This window comes from Lontra canadensis, unplaced genomic scaffold (assembly GCF_010015895.1).
Source record: "Lontra canadensis isolate GAN:19392208 unplaced genomic scaffold, GSC_riverotter_1.0 scaffold16, whole genome shotgun sequence".
NCBI classification, from domain to species: Eukaryota; Metazoa; Chordata; class Mammalia; order Carnivora; family Mustelidae; genus Lontra; species Lontra canadensis.
Window position 1 is genome coordinate 21,351,595 of NW_022631010.1, and position 17,613 is coordinate 21,369,207.

Consider the following 17,613-nt stretch of genomic DNA (forward strand, 5'->3'; position numbering starts at 1 on the left):
TGACTGAGGGTGGAGAGGCTGATTTGCCTAGTGACCTATCTCCTTGCTAGGGATGGGAACTCTTCCAGATTTTCCCGAGGCCGTGGATGACTCTCCTGTATGTGACTTCCTGGCCAGGACAATAGCCATGGCCCAGAATGGGAGGATGACCCAGCCCAGATTGGGGGACCTTCAGCGCAGACACTCAGACTGCTTTTGCTCACCCTACTCGCGCCCACCTTCTCAATCTTTCCATCTCCTTCCATTTTTATACACTGCACCCCTTTTTCTTTTCCTAAGAATTTTGATTATGAATAAAGATACAAAAACTCACATATACTGCTAAGCACATGTCACTCAGCTCTGTCATATCTTATCATTTTGCCATTTCATTTTAAGAAATAAAATCTCATAGTCATTGAGCCCCTTGACCTGTGAACATCTTCATCCATTCTCCTCAAGAGGTAACCACTATCGTGGAATAAGATTATAACCCCCATATAACACATTGGAGTTGTCTATGTGTATATTTATAAACACTATAGTATTGTACAGTTTTGAATGGCTTTAAACTTTATATACTGAATGTAACCCTTTTCAAGTTTGTTTTTTTTTTGCTTTTATGAGAAGCTTTTGAGCATTTCTGTTTATATGTGTTGATACTGATAGCTCTGGTTCATTAATTTTAACTGCTGAATAGTATTCTATACCTCAGTTTACCCATTCTCTTATTGATGGGCATTTAAGTGCTTATAATTTAGTTTTCTTACAAATAATGGTGCAGCAAATATTCTCATAAAAGTCTCCTCGCACCCATGTGCCTGGATTTCTCTAGAGTGCATATCTAGGACGTCTGTGTGTCTCTGACTCTCTAAGATGTTGCCATATTGCTCTTCAAAGTGGGCTCTGCAAATAAGACTCCTCTAGCAGGACTTGGGGTTCCTGTTTTCCCATATTCTCAAATATTATCAGGCTTTTAAATTTTTGCCAGTGGGGTATATATATAAAAAGGATAACCTGGTCATTTTCTCTTCCGGGTCCTCAATGCTTCTAGAATGTTCACCTACAGCTTGCATCCCAGGCACACACAGCAAGAATGGCTTAAGCATGGAGGATCTGGCTGGTTTCCCTTCTTCTGACCTCCAAGCATTGGGAGCATGCAGAGCTATTTTCAGGGACTCCTTCTCCATGTCCACTTTCCCCTCAGATCATCTCTCCCTCTGACAGGGCTTTGGGATGCCAGCACATATGTCATTGACCCAAATGTATAAATATCTCCATACTGAATGCCAAAAACTACATACCAAATTTATTTAATGGCCAATAAGAAAATCAAGACATAACTGACCTAATATCCAACTCGATTTCTTCCTCAAACCTGACTCTTCCTCATGTCAGTCAAGGGCACTGTCCTCTATCTGATAATCAAGTCAAAATCTTAGGAGTTCTGTTGAGTCTTCTCTTCCTACTACTCCTACATCAGGTCCACCAATGTCTATCAATTTCTGTGTTAAATTGTTCTTGGATATCCCCCCTTCTTTTGAATGCCTCTGCTACCACCTTGGTCCAAGCCACTGGACCTCTCTTGCCTGTATCTAAACTGGTTGCCTCCAGACTGGTCTTGCCGCTTCTCCTCTAGCCAACAGCCAAAGTGATCTTTTTAGAACGTAAAACAAACGAAGTTTCTTCCCCTCCTAAAGCCCTTTCATGGTTCTTCGTGTAGAAAATTCAAATGTATGGGTACTGTGATCTAGAATGCCAGTGAGCTCCGGTCCTTCCTCTCCTGACACGTGCTTCCCCAGCCTCTGCGACTTTCTCTGTATGGAGGGATCTCCCCTTGATCTCTTCATGGCTCCCTCCTTCAGGGTTCCATCACTTCCTCCAAGATCCACCCTCACCAGCCCATCCTACCTAGAGTGGTGGCCACTTAGCTGCCCCCTCCAGCATCACCCAGTTCTGTTTTCAACCTGGCACTTCTCAGTATTCAGGGCTGTGGTCTGTGCTCTACCAGAATATCATCTCTGTGGGAACTGTCCACTTTCATGCTTTTAGCACCTGCCATGAAGTAAGTGCCCATAAAGGTTTGTTGAATTACTGAATGAATAGATGGGGTCAAAGTTTAGAACAGCCTGTAAGCTTAGATGAAGTTTCGGCCAGTGCTCGGGTGGGATAAATCTGCTGAGAAAAGACAACACTTATCTTTAGCTAGAATAGTGATTGTCAGAGTTTAGAGCCCTGGGATCCCTTTATCCTATTAATAATTATGGAGGGCCCCAAAGAGCTTGTGTTCATTTGGATTATAACTATAGATGCTTGCTGTGTTGGGAATTAAAATGGAGAAGTTTTTAAAAGATTTTATTTATTTATTTGACAGAGAGAGAGGTCACAAGTAGGCAGAGAGGCAGGCAGAGAGGGGGGGTGGAGCAGGCTCCCCGCTGAGCAGCGAGCCCGATAAGGGGCTTGACCCCAGGATCCTGAGACCATGACTTGAGCTGAAGGCAGAAACTTAACCCACTGAGCCACCTAGGTGCCCCTAAAATGGAGAAATTTTTTGAAAAATATTTCTTTTGAAACTATTGAATCTATTACATGACGTAAATAATATGTAAAAAAACCTATAATTTTTAAAAATTAATGAGCAGTGACATACTATGAGAACAGGGCTGGATACAGAGAGTGCCTAGTTAGCACCGGGAAGGATTCTGTTGGCTGAGGGGTTCGGTGGGTTCAAGAGTTTAGGCCAGCCTTCGGGGGCTGATGTAGGCTCTCCTCAAGTGTGTGGATAGAAGATACAAGCACACATGAACCTTCTGCAAGAGGAGGGCACATCTCCCTCTCTCTTCCCTTTGCCCGAACAGTCTTCTTTATTAAAAAAATAAATAAATAAAAAGCAAAGAATAGGATGAGTAACTTAATGTCTAGAAATTGATTGCAAACTATATATGTCTTTTAGATATTCTTATTTCTGGGGTGCCTGGGTGGCTTAGTCAGTTAAGCATCTGCCTTCGGCTCAGGTCATGATCTCAGGGCCCTGGGATGGAGCCCTGCATCGGCCCCTCCACTCAGCAGGGAGTCTGCTTCTCCCTCTCCCTCTGCCCTTCTCCCCCCACCCGCCCCTGCTTATGCTCTCTCTCAAATAACTAAAATCTTTACAAAAAACAAAAAAAATGCTTATTTCTGTAGCCAGAGCCATGATTGTATAAATTTTAATTCAGGGAATTCCTCTTGAGTTTTGACTTTGACAAAATGAATGTGGAAGCCTGGTTTTTACCAGGATTTGTTTATTCCTCTTTGTATTCATGTTGAGAAACCAAACTGGGTGTCATATCCTTTTTCTTAGGGCAGTACCGAAACCTAAGTTCTTCCTCTTTTTTTCTTTTCTTTTTTTTTTTTTTTAAGAAAAAGCTGCTCCCACCCTCTTTATTTTCTTTCCTCTGGGCAGAGGAAATTCACACAGCCGGGATTTAAAAAAAAAAAAAAAAAAAAAAAGAGGTGGTCTTCTCTGCGCTCCTATGGAAGCGGCTGAAGCTCCCGGGCTCTGGGCACGCCTCTTCCACTGCCTGACGTCACACTATTTTGTCTTTGAATAGCTCATTGACACAATCGTCTCGGAGATCGGAGAACTGAAACAGGAGATGGTGCAGACAGATGTCAGCCTGGAGAATGGACTGGAGCCCAGCAAAGCCCACAGGTGACAGAGACGATCAGGTGCCGGGCGTCAGATGGGGGCTAAGTGGACCCTAGCAGCTACGAGGACTGCCGTCTCGGTGGCTTCTCAGAAGTTTGGGAACTGGGAGTGTGGTGGCCTGTCCCGATGAAGCTCTCTGTAGGAGGTGGGAGTGGCCCAGGAACCAGTTGTCTGTCTATTTTAATCACTTTGAAGGCACTTGAACTTGACACACTCTCAATGCCTCCTGGCACCAGAACCCGGAAACCTAAAGTTCTGTCTGTCGTATCCACCTACTCACAGTGTTGGAAACAATAACGCAGCAGGATCCTCCGCGTGCAAAATAGAATTCAGTGTAGCCCGTGTCAGTCTCCAGAAGGCTTAAAGGGGCGTCCTAAGGAGGATGGACTCATTTTGCGTTCTCAGGTCAGAAAAATACCCAGTTCTTAACCATAGCCATTAGTCTAAGATATGACCCAGTGTGTTAGAGTTGGGATGTGGTTGTAAATAACTAAGAAACATGGGGGGCAACATGTGATGCTTGTTAAGCTCAACGTGTTGTGTTCATGTCGCACCTGATCTGAGTAAACTGTAAGGGACAGGTCTTTATCGGGGAAATGGGAGTGCAGAGGTCAGGGTGGGTGGGGGTGGTAGGCTGGAGGAGGTCACTCCAACCGCATCTTAGCTCCTGGATACTGCAATTCATTGCTAGCAAAGGCAACAGAATATAGTCACTACAAAAATGATGCAGACACCAGGTGCCTGAGAACCCAGGGTCATTCTTAGCTTTCCCCTCTTTTCCCAGGAAATGGGTCGAGGGAGCCTGATGCAGTGTGAAGGTGAGCTTCACGGAGTGGCTTTTGCTCACGAGTCACGAGACAGGCAGGAATCCTGCAAGGCCAGGGGAATCAGGTGGTGCTGGTTGCCCAGGCAAGTTTCAAACCAGCCCAACTTGTTCCCTGCCCTAGATTGCAGGGAGAGTAGGCAATTGAAGGAGGCACTTTGCAGCTGGAAGGCAGTGGCTTAACTTTCCTGTGTTTCTGGAGGAACCGTATTCCCCCTTAGCTGTGAAAATGCCACATGCCCTCCATTTCCTTCCCTTCTCTATATGAAAAAAAAAAAAAAAAAAAAAAGCCAGGGGGTAGACCAGATGGTCCCCATGCTTCTTGGGGTAGCACCCAGGCATTCTGTCTGATTTCCCTGGACCTCAGTGCCTGACTTTTTTCTCCATCAACTGAACAAACGTGCAGTGATTTTTGATTAAAGACTCTCCACCTCACACTCAGAATAGCGCCAAACTCAATGGAAGTGGACCTTTAGTCAGGGGATTTCCCTTTCCCCCTTGCGTTGTTGAGCTTGAAGTGGGAGTCCAGGTTGGTGTCAAAGGGCAAAGAAGAGAGCTTCAGTGGCTGATTTCTCCTCCATCCAGGGAACATAGCACTGCAGATAGTCCCCAAACTCTGCAGGTGATGGACACCAGTGGCAGTATCCCCTTCCCCCCACCATCCCATATGCAAGGTCCAGGGATGCTAGGTTTGCTAGAGGACGTGATGTTGTGTCAGCGGCCATCACATCACGATCTCGATGTCCGACTGCTGTAGGTACCAGGCTGGGAGAGCTGGGCTGCCATCTTGTCATTAACATAGCTATCTTTTTATTTTCAAATTTAAGAATGACTGTGAGCATTCCATAATAGCAATGTTTTTCCGATTAATGTCACTTACTCTTAAATGCTATGTTGGTTAGCAATGAATTCATGAGATTTCAGATGCATTTTACTTGCCGCTTTTTTCAGTGGGGAAGAAAGAGAAAAGGCAAGATTGTCTTTTTTGAACAATGTGTACGGTGTTTACCGTGTTCTGGCCACTGTTCTAAGTGCGTCACGGCTGCCAGCTCATTGACTCTCCTAACTACCTCAGAGCTGAACCTCCGGGAGGGCCCTCATTCTACCGATGGGGGACTTTTCTGACTAATGAGGCTATGGGCTTCTGTGCTGGGGTCTCTTGCTGATTTTGCCAAAGCTGGGAGTGGTGACTCCGCTATTAATTCCTCTATTTTTCCTGGCGATGTCTAGGGGGTCAGATATTGGAGAGGTAAGATAGAGAGGACCTTCTGTCGTTCCCAAAATGAAAGCAGAACAGAGCTCTGGCAAGGAAACAGCAGGGCAGCCTGGCACAGAGCAGTCCAAATGACAGATGGAAGGAAAGGAAAGGGGGTGGTGAGAGCAGGGGAGCCACCACAAGTGAAACCCCTGCAGAGAGAAGGGGGATTCCCCCCCGCCACCCCGGGACCTTGGCTGGGCATGTTCTGGTTGCTGCACAGATGCAGAGACATCGCCTTCCTTTGTGGCATCCTCGGCGAGTGTGAGCTGTGGTAACAGCCTCATCTACCCCAGCCACAGTCACCACAAAGTGTCTTTGTCCCTTCATTTGTTGAACACTGGGCTGAGTGCCACACTGGTGCCCTAGGTTAGGAAGGCTGTTCCTCTACCTGCACTGGCTTTTGCTTGCTCCTTTGTGGTTAATATTGAGATAGTCTTTAACCATTTCATGGCTCATGGACCCATTTCTCAGATTAATATGTTAAATGCATTAAATAAAATATGCAGGAGGACATAGGGAAAATAATTCTATAGCAGTAGAATGATCAGAATTCTTAAAATGCATGGTTTCATAGCATGGGTACTTCTTTATTAACACATTAAATAACAAGGTCTAGGAACTACTGTCATCTGGGAGCAAAGATGGCCAGAAATAGTACTTCCTCACCAACAATGAAAATGTTTGGGGGTTCTGCTGGTGACAGAGTCTCAGCTACTGTGCAGACACCTGGGATTTGTTGCCTGCATTCAAAAATGGGAGGAAGTTAATTTCAAAACCAGGCTAGTGGGAAAAAAAAGATGGTACTTTTCTATCCAGTGGTTAGTTCTGACCTCCTGACATGTCAGTGTCTTCTAACACGGTTGATCTACCTTCCCTTCCGGGTACCCTCGACTGGCTTGGCTTTGGGAACACCAAACCCCCTGGTTTCTTCTCTCCTCACCTGTTGCTGCTTGTAGTCTCCAGCTTGTTCCTCCTCACCTCCCTCACCTCCTAACCCCGGAGCACCCAGAGCTCAAGCCTACAGCCTCTCTTCTCCCCAGGGCCTCTTCTCTCTCCTACTAACCTTGAGCAAGATACTTAAAAGTCTCCGTGCGTCCATGTGCATATCAGTGAAATGAGGATATGCACACTCATTGAGGGTGGCAAGACTTGAGGGTGGCAAGAAAGATTAAGTGAGTTAATAGTGAGAAAGATTAAGTGAGTTAATAGCTGTAAAGAACTTCGCACAATGCTGGCAGAGAGTACATACCATATGTTGTTTATAAAAGAGAACTTGGTAATTTCATAGTTAATCCCTTCCAGTCTTGTGGCTTTGATACCCTGTGTATATTGGTGATTCCCGAATTATATCCCTAGGTTGGTCCTATTTTCAATCCAGATATTTGCATCTAGCTATCTATTCAGCCTGACCTCTGGTATCTCAAACTTACAAAGACCAAGACTGAGTCCTTGGCTTCCTTTCACAACCCTGCTTCCTCCTTGGTCTTCCCCATCCCAGGGACCATGGCTGTAGTTGCTTGGGCCTCACAGCCATCCCTCTTGCCTTTCCATCTCTCATACCTGTGTTCCATCCATCTCCAGACACTGGCAGTTCTACCTGCTAAGATTCCCCCATTAGCACCACTGCAGGAGACACCTGCCCAGGCCTCTGCTTTCACCCATCCTGCCTTCCCTGGGTTGTTATTTAAGCAGCATAGAGAAGGATCTGACTTTCGTTAACCCAAATCCAAGTCATGTCACTTTTGTTCAGAGCCCTTCAGTATTTTTCATTCATTAAAATCAAAATCATCACCATGGCTTTTGAGACGCTTGAGGCTCTGACTCCTCACATCCCCAGACCCTCATTTCTTACATCCTCTTCCTTCTCTGTCCCTGGGCTCCAGCCCCACTGGCTCCTTCCCCGGAAGGCAAAGGCCTCTTGGCCTTTGCTCTTACTGTTCCCTCTGCCTAGAAGGCCCTTCCTCCAGGAAGCATTCATCTTGGGACCCTCATTTCTTCTGTCACCTTAGCTGACTTGATTTTTCTTCATAAAACTTGTACAGATTGACATACATGGTCACTTGCTTAAATTGTGCATTTTCTGCCTCTCAACACTTGGAGGGAAACACATTGAGAGTGTGGGTTTGGCCTTAGAATAGTGTCTGGTGTGTAGCATACCCTCAGTAAGTATTTGGATGGATGAATGCATGATGCCAGCCCTTTGGAGATTCTAAAGTTATTAAAGTATCAGAAACCTCTTGCAGAAACAAGACATTACCCTGTAAAGCAGTTAGCTGGTGCATTAAAAAAAAAAAAAAAAAATCAGAAGTTGAAAATGTGCGATGGGCCTTAAGCTGGCTCCCTAGCAAAGAAGAGGGCCCAGGGCACCTTCCTGTTATGTGCCAGCCATGCTTCCCCCATCACTTCTGGGTTCTAGCCTGTTGTAAACACCTGCCAATAGAGGAGCATCTGATTAAATCAATTCCATGCCCTCTGCTAACATTTTACCAAAAAAAGGCTAGGAATCCAGGAGAGGGATCAAGGATTTCTTGTTCCTGCTATTTCTTACTTCCTCCTTCTCTCCACTTCATTGCCCCCAAGACTAGAGTGTGAAGAAATAAAGGCTTTGTGCTTTTCCTCTCCCTCCCCCATGATTTCGCAGTCTGCTTGTAGTTGGAGCCAGCACAGCAGGCCTGCTGTAGGCAGTGCTCCACCCCCATGGGCCAATCTGGACCCATCACCTCTAGGCTAAGACAAGTCTCTGAAGTCCCCTTTGTCCTCAGGTAGAATAGAGGGATTGAGCAACAGGCAACTTCATGAGCTGAGGCTCAGGCTGGCTTTGCAGGCTGCGGGGGTGGGGGTAGTTGGCGGGGAACCTGGCTGGACCAGGTCATCAAATTGTTACCTTTGTTTGCCCTCGTCCTCACTTCCCTCACTCCTCTTGTCACCTTGCTGGTGCACTCCAGCCTGAGCAGATCACTGAGGGGGATGCCCAGGGTTTTGAAACTCTACCCCCAACCTGCCCTCCCCCCACCCTGGAATCAGACATGCAGAATTCAAAAATACCTTGGCCAGCTCTGCCCACTCCTACAGTGTAGCAGTTGGTCATCACCACTGTAAGGGTCTGTGTGCCCCAGGAAGTTCTCAGCTTCCCAGCGGCTATGCATTGATACCCATACCCCAAGAATCTCAGATTGCTGGTCCCTAGTACCACCCTTCACTTTTCCCACTTGACTGATGTTAGAACACAAGGTCAGAAGAGAAGATCAGTGGCTTACAGTTTGGGGAAGAGATGCCCAGTGTTTTACTCCAGTATGTCTCCCGAAGTACCATGGTGACTGTCGTAGTTGCTCTATGTCCTCCTGGAGCAACCCATCCTCACTTTGTGCTGCTTTATTTAAAAAAAAGCAAAAACAAAACTTTCCACTGAAGTAAAATATGATTAAGAAAAGTGCACCAATAAGCATGCAGCTAGATGAATTTCCAATGGTAAACATACCACATAGCGGCTCCCAGATCAAGAAACAGAACATTCTCAGCAACCCCCCACGTGCTGTGCACCCCGAGAGGAAACACGCTCCTCACTTCTATTGCCATAGATTAGTTTCGCCTGTTTTGAGCTTCATATCTCTGGAATCATACAGCATGTACTCTTTTAACTCTTGACTTCTTTTGTTTGACGTCTTGTGTGCTATTCCATTGTGCGAACCCAACACAATTAGTTTATCCATTCTACCATTAATGGATATTTGAATTGTTTCCACATTGGGGCTATTTTGAGTAATGCTGCTACATACATTCTTGTGCATGATTTTTGGTGACACACCTCACTTAGGAATATAGGAGTGGGGTTGTTGGGTTGTTGGATGGTTAAATATTCAGTGTCAGTAAATGGTGCTCAAGAATTTTCCAGTCAGTAGAGTCATTCACACTTCCACCACCACCAGAACATGGGAGCTCCAAATGTTTTGTTCTCCTGGTCTACACTTGGAATTGGCTGTTTTTTCATTTTAGTTATCTGGATGGGTGTATGGATTTAGAGCTTCTGGAAACATGATGGGTGAAGACAGGTAAGGGTACCTGTATGTTGTGACTCAAGTACTGATCTCAGTGCTGTGGGAGTCAGGAAAACTAAACTCTTTAGTTTTAACAGAACATCATTTTATAATTCTTGCATGTTTAAGTTCAAGGCTAAAGTCATGAGCCATGTTTACAGCCAGTTCATTGGGTGATATTTATGGAAAGCATAAAGTTATGGAAAGGAATATTTGGGGAGAGGAGATAAAAAGAAGACAATCTAGAAATTATGAGTGTAAATACATATGTATCTTTTATTGTTTATATTTCTGTTTATGAATCTTAGATCATAAACTTGTAACAGAAAAAAAAAAAAAAAACCCACCAATGAAATACTCTCCATGTCTTGGATTCTTTTGTTTTATGCTTTACTTTGTTCAATACTTACATGCTGAAGTATTCAGCATCTCATGAATTAATTTGACCAGGCCATTAGCCACATCATAACTAAGAAATATATGTGCATAAAACTAGTAGAGCTGTAGTGAGAGTTCTAATTCTTCTCTGAAACTCAGGATACATCTGCATCCAATGCTGCTTCCTATGTTTAAAAAAAATACATGTTCTTTTCTTTTAAATACATGTTCTCAACTTCAGTGACTTCAGACACAGAATTTAATGTCACTCCCTATTATTCCTTTCCATCTTTCCTCTTGAAAAGTCAGATACAAAGCAATCATTCTTGGTTAATCTATACCTGCTTTTTAAAAGATTTTTCCAGACTGTATTCATGAGGTCGTCAGGAAGCAAGGTTAAACCTGCTTTTTAAAAGATTTTTCCAGACTGTATTCATGAGGTCGTCTGGAAGCAAAGTTAAGTCATTATATGCAGAAATCAGTTTGCATTTTGTCTTCTCACAATGTTTGTGTTGTGGGTACTCAGCTAGCAAAGCAAATATTTCCTCTTTTGCCATGTCTGCAAAGCTGCATGTGCCACAGGCCACTGGATCAGGTGCCAGGAGCTCATCCTTAGGTCCCACAGCATCTTAAAGTGGGCCACTGTCCTAGAACAAGTGGCATCTGTCACAGAGGCTGGTTTTCCTCCTTTCCCAGGAGCTCATGTCTGTTTCAGCAGAACCTGGGAAGCTCACAGTAATCACTGGCCACAGAGTACTGGGTATATCTTGCAGCATCTTAGACCTCTTGAAATGGGTGTTTGGTATTATCAAAATGTACTTTCTTTGGCCCACCTGGTTACCTCAGTCAGATGAGCGTGTGACTCTTGATCTTGGGTTCGTGAACTTGAGCGCTGTGTTGGGTGTAGAGATTACTTGAATTTTCCTATAATGACCATTGAGGATATTCTCCTATGACTAGTTTCATTCATCCCCAACCCCCCCAAACTGTTTCTTTTCAAGATTTATTTATTTATTTGATTTAGATTTTAAAATTTATTTATTTACAGTGACAGATAAAGAGAGAGAGAGAACATAAGCAGAGGGATTGGGAGAGGGAGAAGCACGCTTCCCACTGAGCAAGGAGCCCGATGCTCAATCCCAGGACCCTGGGATCATGACCTGAGCCGAAGGCAGACACTTAACGACTGAGCCACCCAGGTGCCCCTGCAAACTGTTTCTTGATTTGAAGCTGCTGCTGGGTGTTTGGGAAATGGTTTCAAAGAATTCTATGAGGATTGAACCGACTCTTTGCTTATACTGTTACCAATGTAGCAACAATTAAGTTCAACTTAAAGAAAATATGTATTAAGTAGGTGCTGTTTGTTTAAATACCTGGACAGTGGATCCTGCAGGGAGGAAGTATTGTAAAGAAGTATAATAGAATGCAGTGGATGTAATAGTGGAGTATACTAGATGTTCTGGAACCTGATGGACGAAGCCGGTAATTCCAGGGAAGAGGTGGTTTTAGGAAAGATGAGCCCCCACGTTAATCTTAAGAATGAGGTAAGCCTCCGGATCAAAAATGCCCAAACACCTTTTTAGTCTGTTTTGATTGGTGATATCTATTATATTGGGGGAAGGTTTTTAAAAAGAACATTTATGATTTTTTTTAAAGATTTTATTTATTTATTTGACAGACAGCACAAGTAGGCAGAGAGGCAGGCAGAGAGAGAGGAGGAAGCAGGCTCCTTGCTGAGCAGAGAGCCAGATGTGGGGCTCTAATCCTAGGACCCTGGGATCATGACCTGAGCCAAAGGCAGAGGCTTTAACCCACTGAGCCACCCAGGTCCCCTATGATTTATTTTTTTGATGACCAAGTAGGACATGTACATTATAGAAAAAGCATAATATAAAAAATAAAAAGATTATCATGAATCCCTGAGATGAAACCACTTTTGATTGTTTTTTGACTGTCACATTTCTTTTCCTTTGTGTGTATCCCTCCAGTGTTTTTCTTTGCATTTATTTTTTATTATGTTATGTTTGTCACCATAGAGTACTTCATTAGTTTTTGATGTAGTATTCCAGGACTCATTGTTTCTGTGCGTTTAGATGTCAGATCAGGCATGATTTTCACAGATTTAACAGGGTGTTTCTGATCATCCTGAAAATGCAGTGCATCCTAGGAATTGATCCCATTTTTGTCAAAGGATATCACCTTCCAGTTTAGTGGCTGGCTTCAGTGTCCACAGTACTCTTGGGCACACAATTTTAATGATGGCCTACTCTCGCTTAGAAACACTTTACCCCTTACAGACCTTACCTTGCTATTACATTGGTAGTTGGTTCTGCCGTGAAATATTTGCTTGATTAGAAGGCAGTGGTGATTTATCCCAGCTGCGAAATAACACTAGTGTAACCAATAGCACGTAAACACTAAGAGCTGCAAATGCATGAAGTGCTTGCCCTTTCTTCGAAGCCTCGTGCATGCCACTGCTCAGGGTCAAAGGTCAGTGGGCCAAGACTTCCAGCCTGCCTGGCTCCTTCTCCTATTTTCAGCTCCAAGGGCATCCAGGACAACGTGTTCTTTGTTTCTATTTCTTAGTTTTACCGGAACCCATGAAGGCCCCTGCCAACGTTGGCTCCATATCTATCCTTTTCATCTCTAACTGGAGATTCAATGACAGGAAGTTCATAAGCCATAAAAGTTACCAGCTCTTTCTCCGCTCTGAAAATGGCAGTGCTTCCTCGTGCCTGGAGGCGGACAGGCATTTTTGGTCCCGTTTCTGCATTGTTCTCTCCTCCTAGCCCTCTGCAGATAGAGCGGAAAAATCACCAAAGGCCCTGAACATTTTTCACAAAAATCCTCTGTGATGTGCTGTTAGCATTCGTTTTGAGGAAGCTGAGCCCTTGTCCCTCAGAGAGCAGCAGAGAGAGTTGAGGACGGGAATAAAACTCAGAACCCAAAATATATTAGTCTTTTTCCTTTAGGAGTTTTAAAGGAAGAGAAAAGACCTCGAGAAATTAAAATATCAACTTGTATGCTGTAGGAGACCTCCCGAGTCAGAGAGTTGGACCCTGTTCTGCCAGTTTCTAGCATTTTGACCTTGAGTAGGGAGCTGAGCTACAGAGTCTCTAATACCCCTTGGATTCAGATAAATACACAGTGATCCTTACAGGGATAGCCTTTCCCTCCCATTACTTTTCCCATCTTGAGTTTGGGTAAAAGTTCTTCAGATCACCTGGCAATTTTTCTATGAACCAAGAAATTAACCAGGGCCCCATGTATGACCAGAATGAATTTGAGCCTCCCTTCCTCTCCAGAGTAGGGGCTGAATTCAGCTCCCCAAATTCTAAAGAAGTGTTTTCATGATTGAAAGTAAGATAACACTGGACATTGACTAGTAGGTATTTTTTAAAAAGATTTTATTTATTTGAGAGAGACTGAGAAAACAAGCAGGAAGAGAGGCAGAGGGAGAGACAGAGGGAGAACCAGGCTCTCCACTGATCAGGGAGCCTGATGCAGGACTCAATCCCAGGACCCTGAGATCATTACCTGAGCTGAAGGCAGATGTTTAACCAACTGAGCCACCCAGGTGCCCACTAGTAGGTATTATTGAAGTGGCAGGTTTTCTGGGAATTTTTCACTGGCTCTATGTGCATATATGTGTGTGAAACAGAAATTGGAACTGATCCTTGTACCAACAACTTTTATAAGATCTCTTCCATGCGAGCAGTTGGTTTCTTATCTTTACACCTAAGGGCCTCTTCGACTTCTATTTTTTCAGAAGCCATTGATGGCAGACCCCTCACTTCTCTCCTCCAAAGATCAAGGAAGCCCTTGATTCATCTCCCACCAAGCCTACCATGTTGGCCACTGCTTGATATTTGGGGTGTATTTGCTTTCTTTTTGATATGTAGACAAGGATCTATTGCTTCACGAGCAAGGCCATGACAGACACAAGGCTCCAACTTCTGTCTGGTGCTTAATTTTTTTTTTTTTTTAAGATTTTATTTTTTATTTATTTGACAGACAGAGATCACAAGTAGGCAGAGAGGCAGGCAGAGAGAGCAGAAGAAGCAGGCTTTTTGTGGAGCAGAGAGCCCGATGTGCAGCTCCATCCCAGGACCCTGGGATTATGATCTGAGCCGAAGGCAGAGGCTTTAACCCATTGGTGCCCCTGGTGCTTAATTCTTAAGATGACCCCTATACTGGTCCTGTGTAGCTGGAATCCGGAGCCCTTGGGCGTGCCATGCCCCAGGCTGCAACTTTCTTGCCTTTGAAGCCCACTGAAGTAACATCATGTGAGAAGGCTGAAGCCTTCACATGGGCAGAATAAAGAAGGGAGGCCTCCATTACAGAAATACCAAGAGAGAGGGCTTTTCAACCTTTCTTTATCCCATCTGTAAGTTGAGGATGGCAAGCAGTAGAGTCCAGGTTGGGACTAGATCCCATTGGTGGATGGAGAATGCTCCAGCTGTGAGGACCTGCCAGGGACCATCCCAAGAAAGCTCCAGAACTGTGTTTATAGAATAATCTTCGTGTATCCTAGAATGGAAACACGTCACCTTGTGTTCTTTTTTTTGAATTTCTGGAAATTGGGGGACAATGAAAGAGACATTCTGGAAATTCATCTCAACAAAATCTTTACTCATAGTTCCTAGAACAGTCCAGACTGACTCTTAGAGGCTGTTCTTTTTAGGCTTTGTCTGTTTTAGTAATAGATTCTATTTCCAATAAGACTCTATCTTTAGAGACGGGGGAAACTGAGTCCGAGTTGCCTATAATAATAGGCCAAGGCCTCACAGGAAGAGTCAACTGAGGCTTTGATTCCAACTCACTGCAGGTGCTCTTTCTACCAAACCACTGGAGATTATGAAGCCGAGGGGAGGCCAGAATCGGGCTTGACCTGATTAAACCATGCATGCCTTACAAAATTTAGCACCTTGATCTTGATTCACGTGTGCAGGAAGTTCTCACATTGATGCGTTCTGACTCCAGGTAAATGCGAACTTTGTTGAGAACCAAATGCTAAAGCCCCCCATAGGTGTGTGTGTCCAGTTCCCACTCTGGATTTTTCCATACCACAACAGAAGACAGCCTTCCTCTTTTACTCTTGTCTTCTCTGTGCTCAACCAGCTGGTACATGTCAACCTCTTCTGTTGGAATTAAATCTCATTCCCAGTGGTGGGATAAGGCATTCTGTATTTGGGAACCTTGAACGGAACGTGTATCACTAATATCCTGTGTTAGTGGATGTCAGCTAAAACTCAGCATTGACTTTTCTATCCAAAGGCCACCCCCTGCCAGCTGGTGGGAGGTTGGAGGGGTTGTCCATGAAGTAAATTTATAAACAATGAGGAAGGAGCTGCAAACACTATGGATTTGTTGCTCTAGAAGGATTCAGGATGCTTCCTTTTCTTGCCCCAAGCCTTCAGATGGCCAGAGGCCAGGGGGATCTTGGTAGCTGTGGTGATTTTTCCACCCATTTCCTGATAAACACGGAGACAAGAACCTTTTGTCTCCAGAGACTGGAGCTGAGCAGCCGGATTCTATTGTTGGCCTGGCTGAGGGAAGGCCTAAATCAGAGGTTATGCATGGCGGACCCAAGACGACACTGATGGAGAGACCCCGCGCCCATGATGTTTCTTGTTGCCACTGGGCTTCTCCCCTTCCTCACTCAAAAGTAATAAATCTGTTGTTTGCAGATGAACCCTACCAGTCTCCCAGCATGGAAGTATAAGATCAATGCCTGCCTGGGAGGTGAAGCTAGGCTAGTGAGAGAAGTGAGTGCAATACAGAGTAAAATAGGGTAAGTGCCCCAGAGGTGCATACACAGTGGCTGAAGGAATTGAATGTGCCAAAAGATGACTTGCAGGAGATGGGGAGGGAGCAGGATCTGACCTTGGGTTTGACAAGGGGGTTGGAACCATTGTCCAGCTGGATGCCCCAGAATAGCTTGAACCCAGTCAAGGGGGTAGCTGAGCAATGGCAAAGAGATGCTTTTGGGGGGAATCCTCTTCCCCACCTTGAGTCCAAGAGCAAGGTTTATAAGTACTAATATGGGGAAAGTAGTCTTTTGTTTTAATTCAGATTGTCTCAGCCCAAAACTGTGCCACAGTTTTTCTCTTATTCTTGTATCATCTTGCCTATTATTAACATACTTAACATTTTTTTTTCCTTTAAATTGACTCACCTTTGACATATATTTTACAAAGTAAGTTTGGTAAACCAGTCATAAAAAGACAAACAATGTAGGATCCCACTTAGACGAGGTACGGAGAGGAGTTCAAATCATAGAGACAGAAAGTACAGCAGTGGTTTCTCCAAGTGAAGGGCGTTTTTTGTTTTGTTTTGTTGTTTTGTTTTTGTTTTTTAACTAGGCATAAATTTCAGTTTTGCAAGAGGAAAAGAGTTCTGGAGACAGATGGTAGTGATGGTTGTACAACGATGTGGATATACACAACTCCACTGAACTGTACATTTAAAAATGGTTAAGATGATAAATTTTTATGCTGTGTGTATTTTACCACAATAAGAAAAATTGGGGAAAAGGAAGTAAATGTAGTTTCTCTGCCGTCACTGGGAACTACACTAAATACAGTACCTATTTATTTATTTTATTTCATTTCATTTTATATTTAAAGATTTTATTTATTTACCTGACAGGGAAAGATACAGCAAGAGAGGGAACACAAGCAGGGGGAGTGGGAGAAGGAGAAGCAGGCTTCTTGCGGTGCAAGGAGCCCAATGCAGGGCTGGATCCTGGACCCCAGGATCATGACCTGAGGCGAAGGCAGATGCTTAACGACTGAGCCACCCAGACGCCCCTACAGCAGCTATTTAAAAGTTACTGAATATTAAAATAAAAACTGTGCCTCCATGTGAGATCTTGATATATCTAACTTTCTTTGGGAAATATTGTCAATTTTAATAAACCATAGAGAACTTATAAAATATCAAAATTTTCCCACTAAATATGGTTGGGTTTTGTTTTTGAGCACTTCACTGTGTCCCAGGACTGTAGCTCTTTGTTAGGGAGGCAGGCGATATAATGAATCTTAAGCCGTAATTAAGCCCCGGACAAAAGCACATTGGAAGCCAAGGCTCTGCTTTTGTGGTTATTTTTTGTTTTGTTGTGCTTTATTGATGGGCTCAGCATCCTACTCATGATAATTAACCCCATTAATTTGTCATGATTCATTCTATGACGATGTATTAAACACTAACTGTGTAAACAAGGAAAAACTATTCATTTTCTTCAAAGTTGGGAAGGTCCACTGGAGACCTTCAAGGACCCAGGGCTCAGACTGTAGGAAGAGCTCTGAGTCTTCCTCAAGGTTGAGTTATCAGGGAGCATTTTGCTGGAAATCCAGGTAAGACCTGGCTGGAGCCTGCCACTCACCACTGCAGATCCAAATCTGACATGGTCTTTGTGGGTTACTCAGCCCCAAGTGCACTGCCAGGATTG

The 17,613-nt window shown here is 44.2% G+C and overlaps 1 protein-coding gene across 8 annotated transcripts in view; it reads left to right on the forward strand.

Annotated features, from left to right (window-relative positions):
- Positions 1-17,613, forward strand: part of RIN2 (Ras and Rab interactor 2) — a 174,438-nt gene that overhangs the window by 107,862 nt on the left and 48,963 nt on the right. For 2 of the 8 annotated variants that reach the window (XM_032859278.1, XM_032859276.1), the window contains one exon: positions 3,570-3,670. The exons of 2 other annotated variants lie outside the window; for them this stretch is intronic. In XM_032859278.1, the coding sequence (XP_032715169.1) occupies positions 3,570-3,670 (101 nt within the window). Of the gene's footprint in view, positions 1-3,569; positions 3,688-3,954; positions 4,073-15,850; positions 15,955-17,613 lie in introns of those variants that run through there. 4 more of the 8 variants (XM_032859280.1, XM_032859281.1, XM_032859283.1 and 1 more) reach the window with 4 other exon arrangements.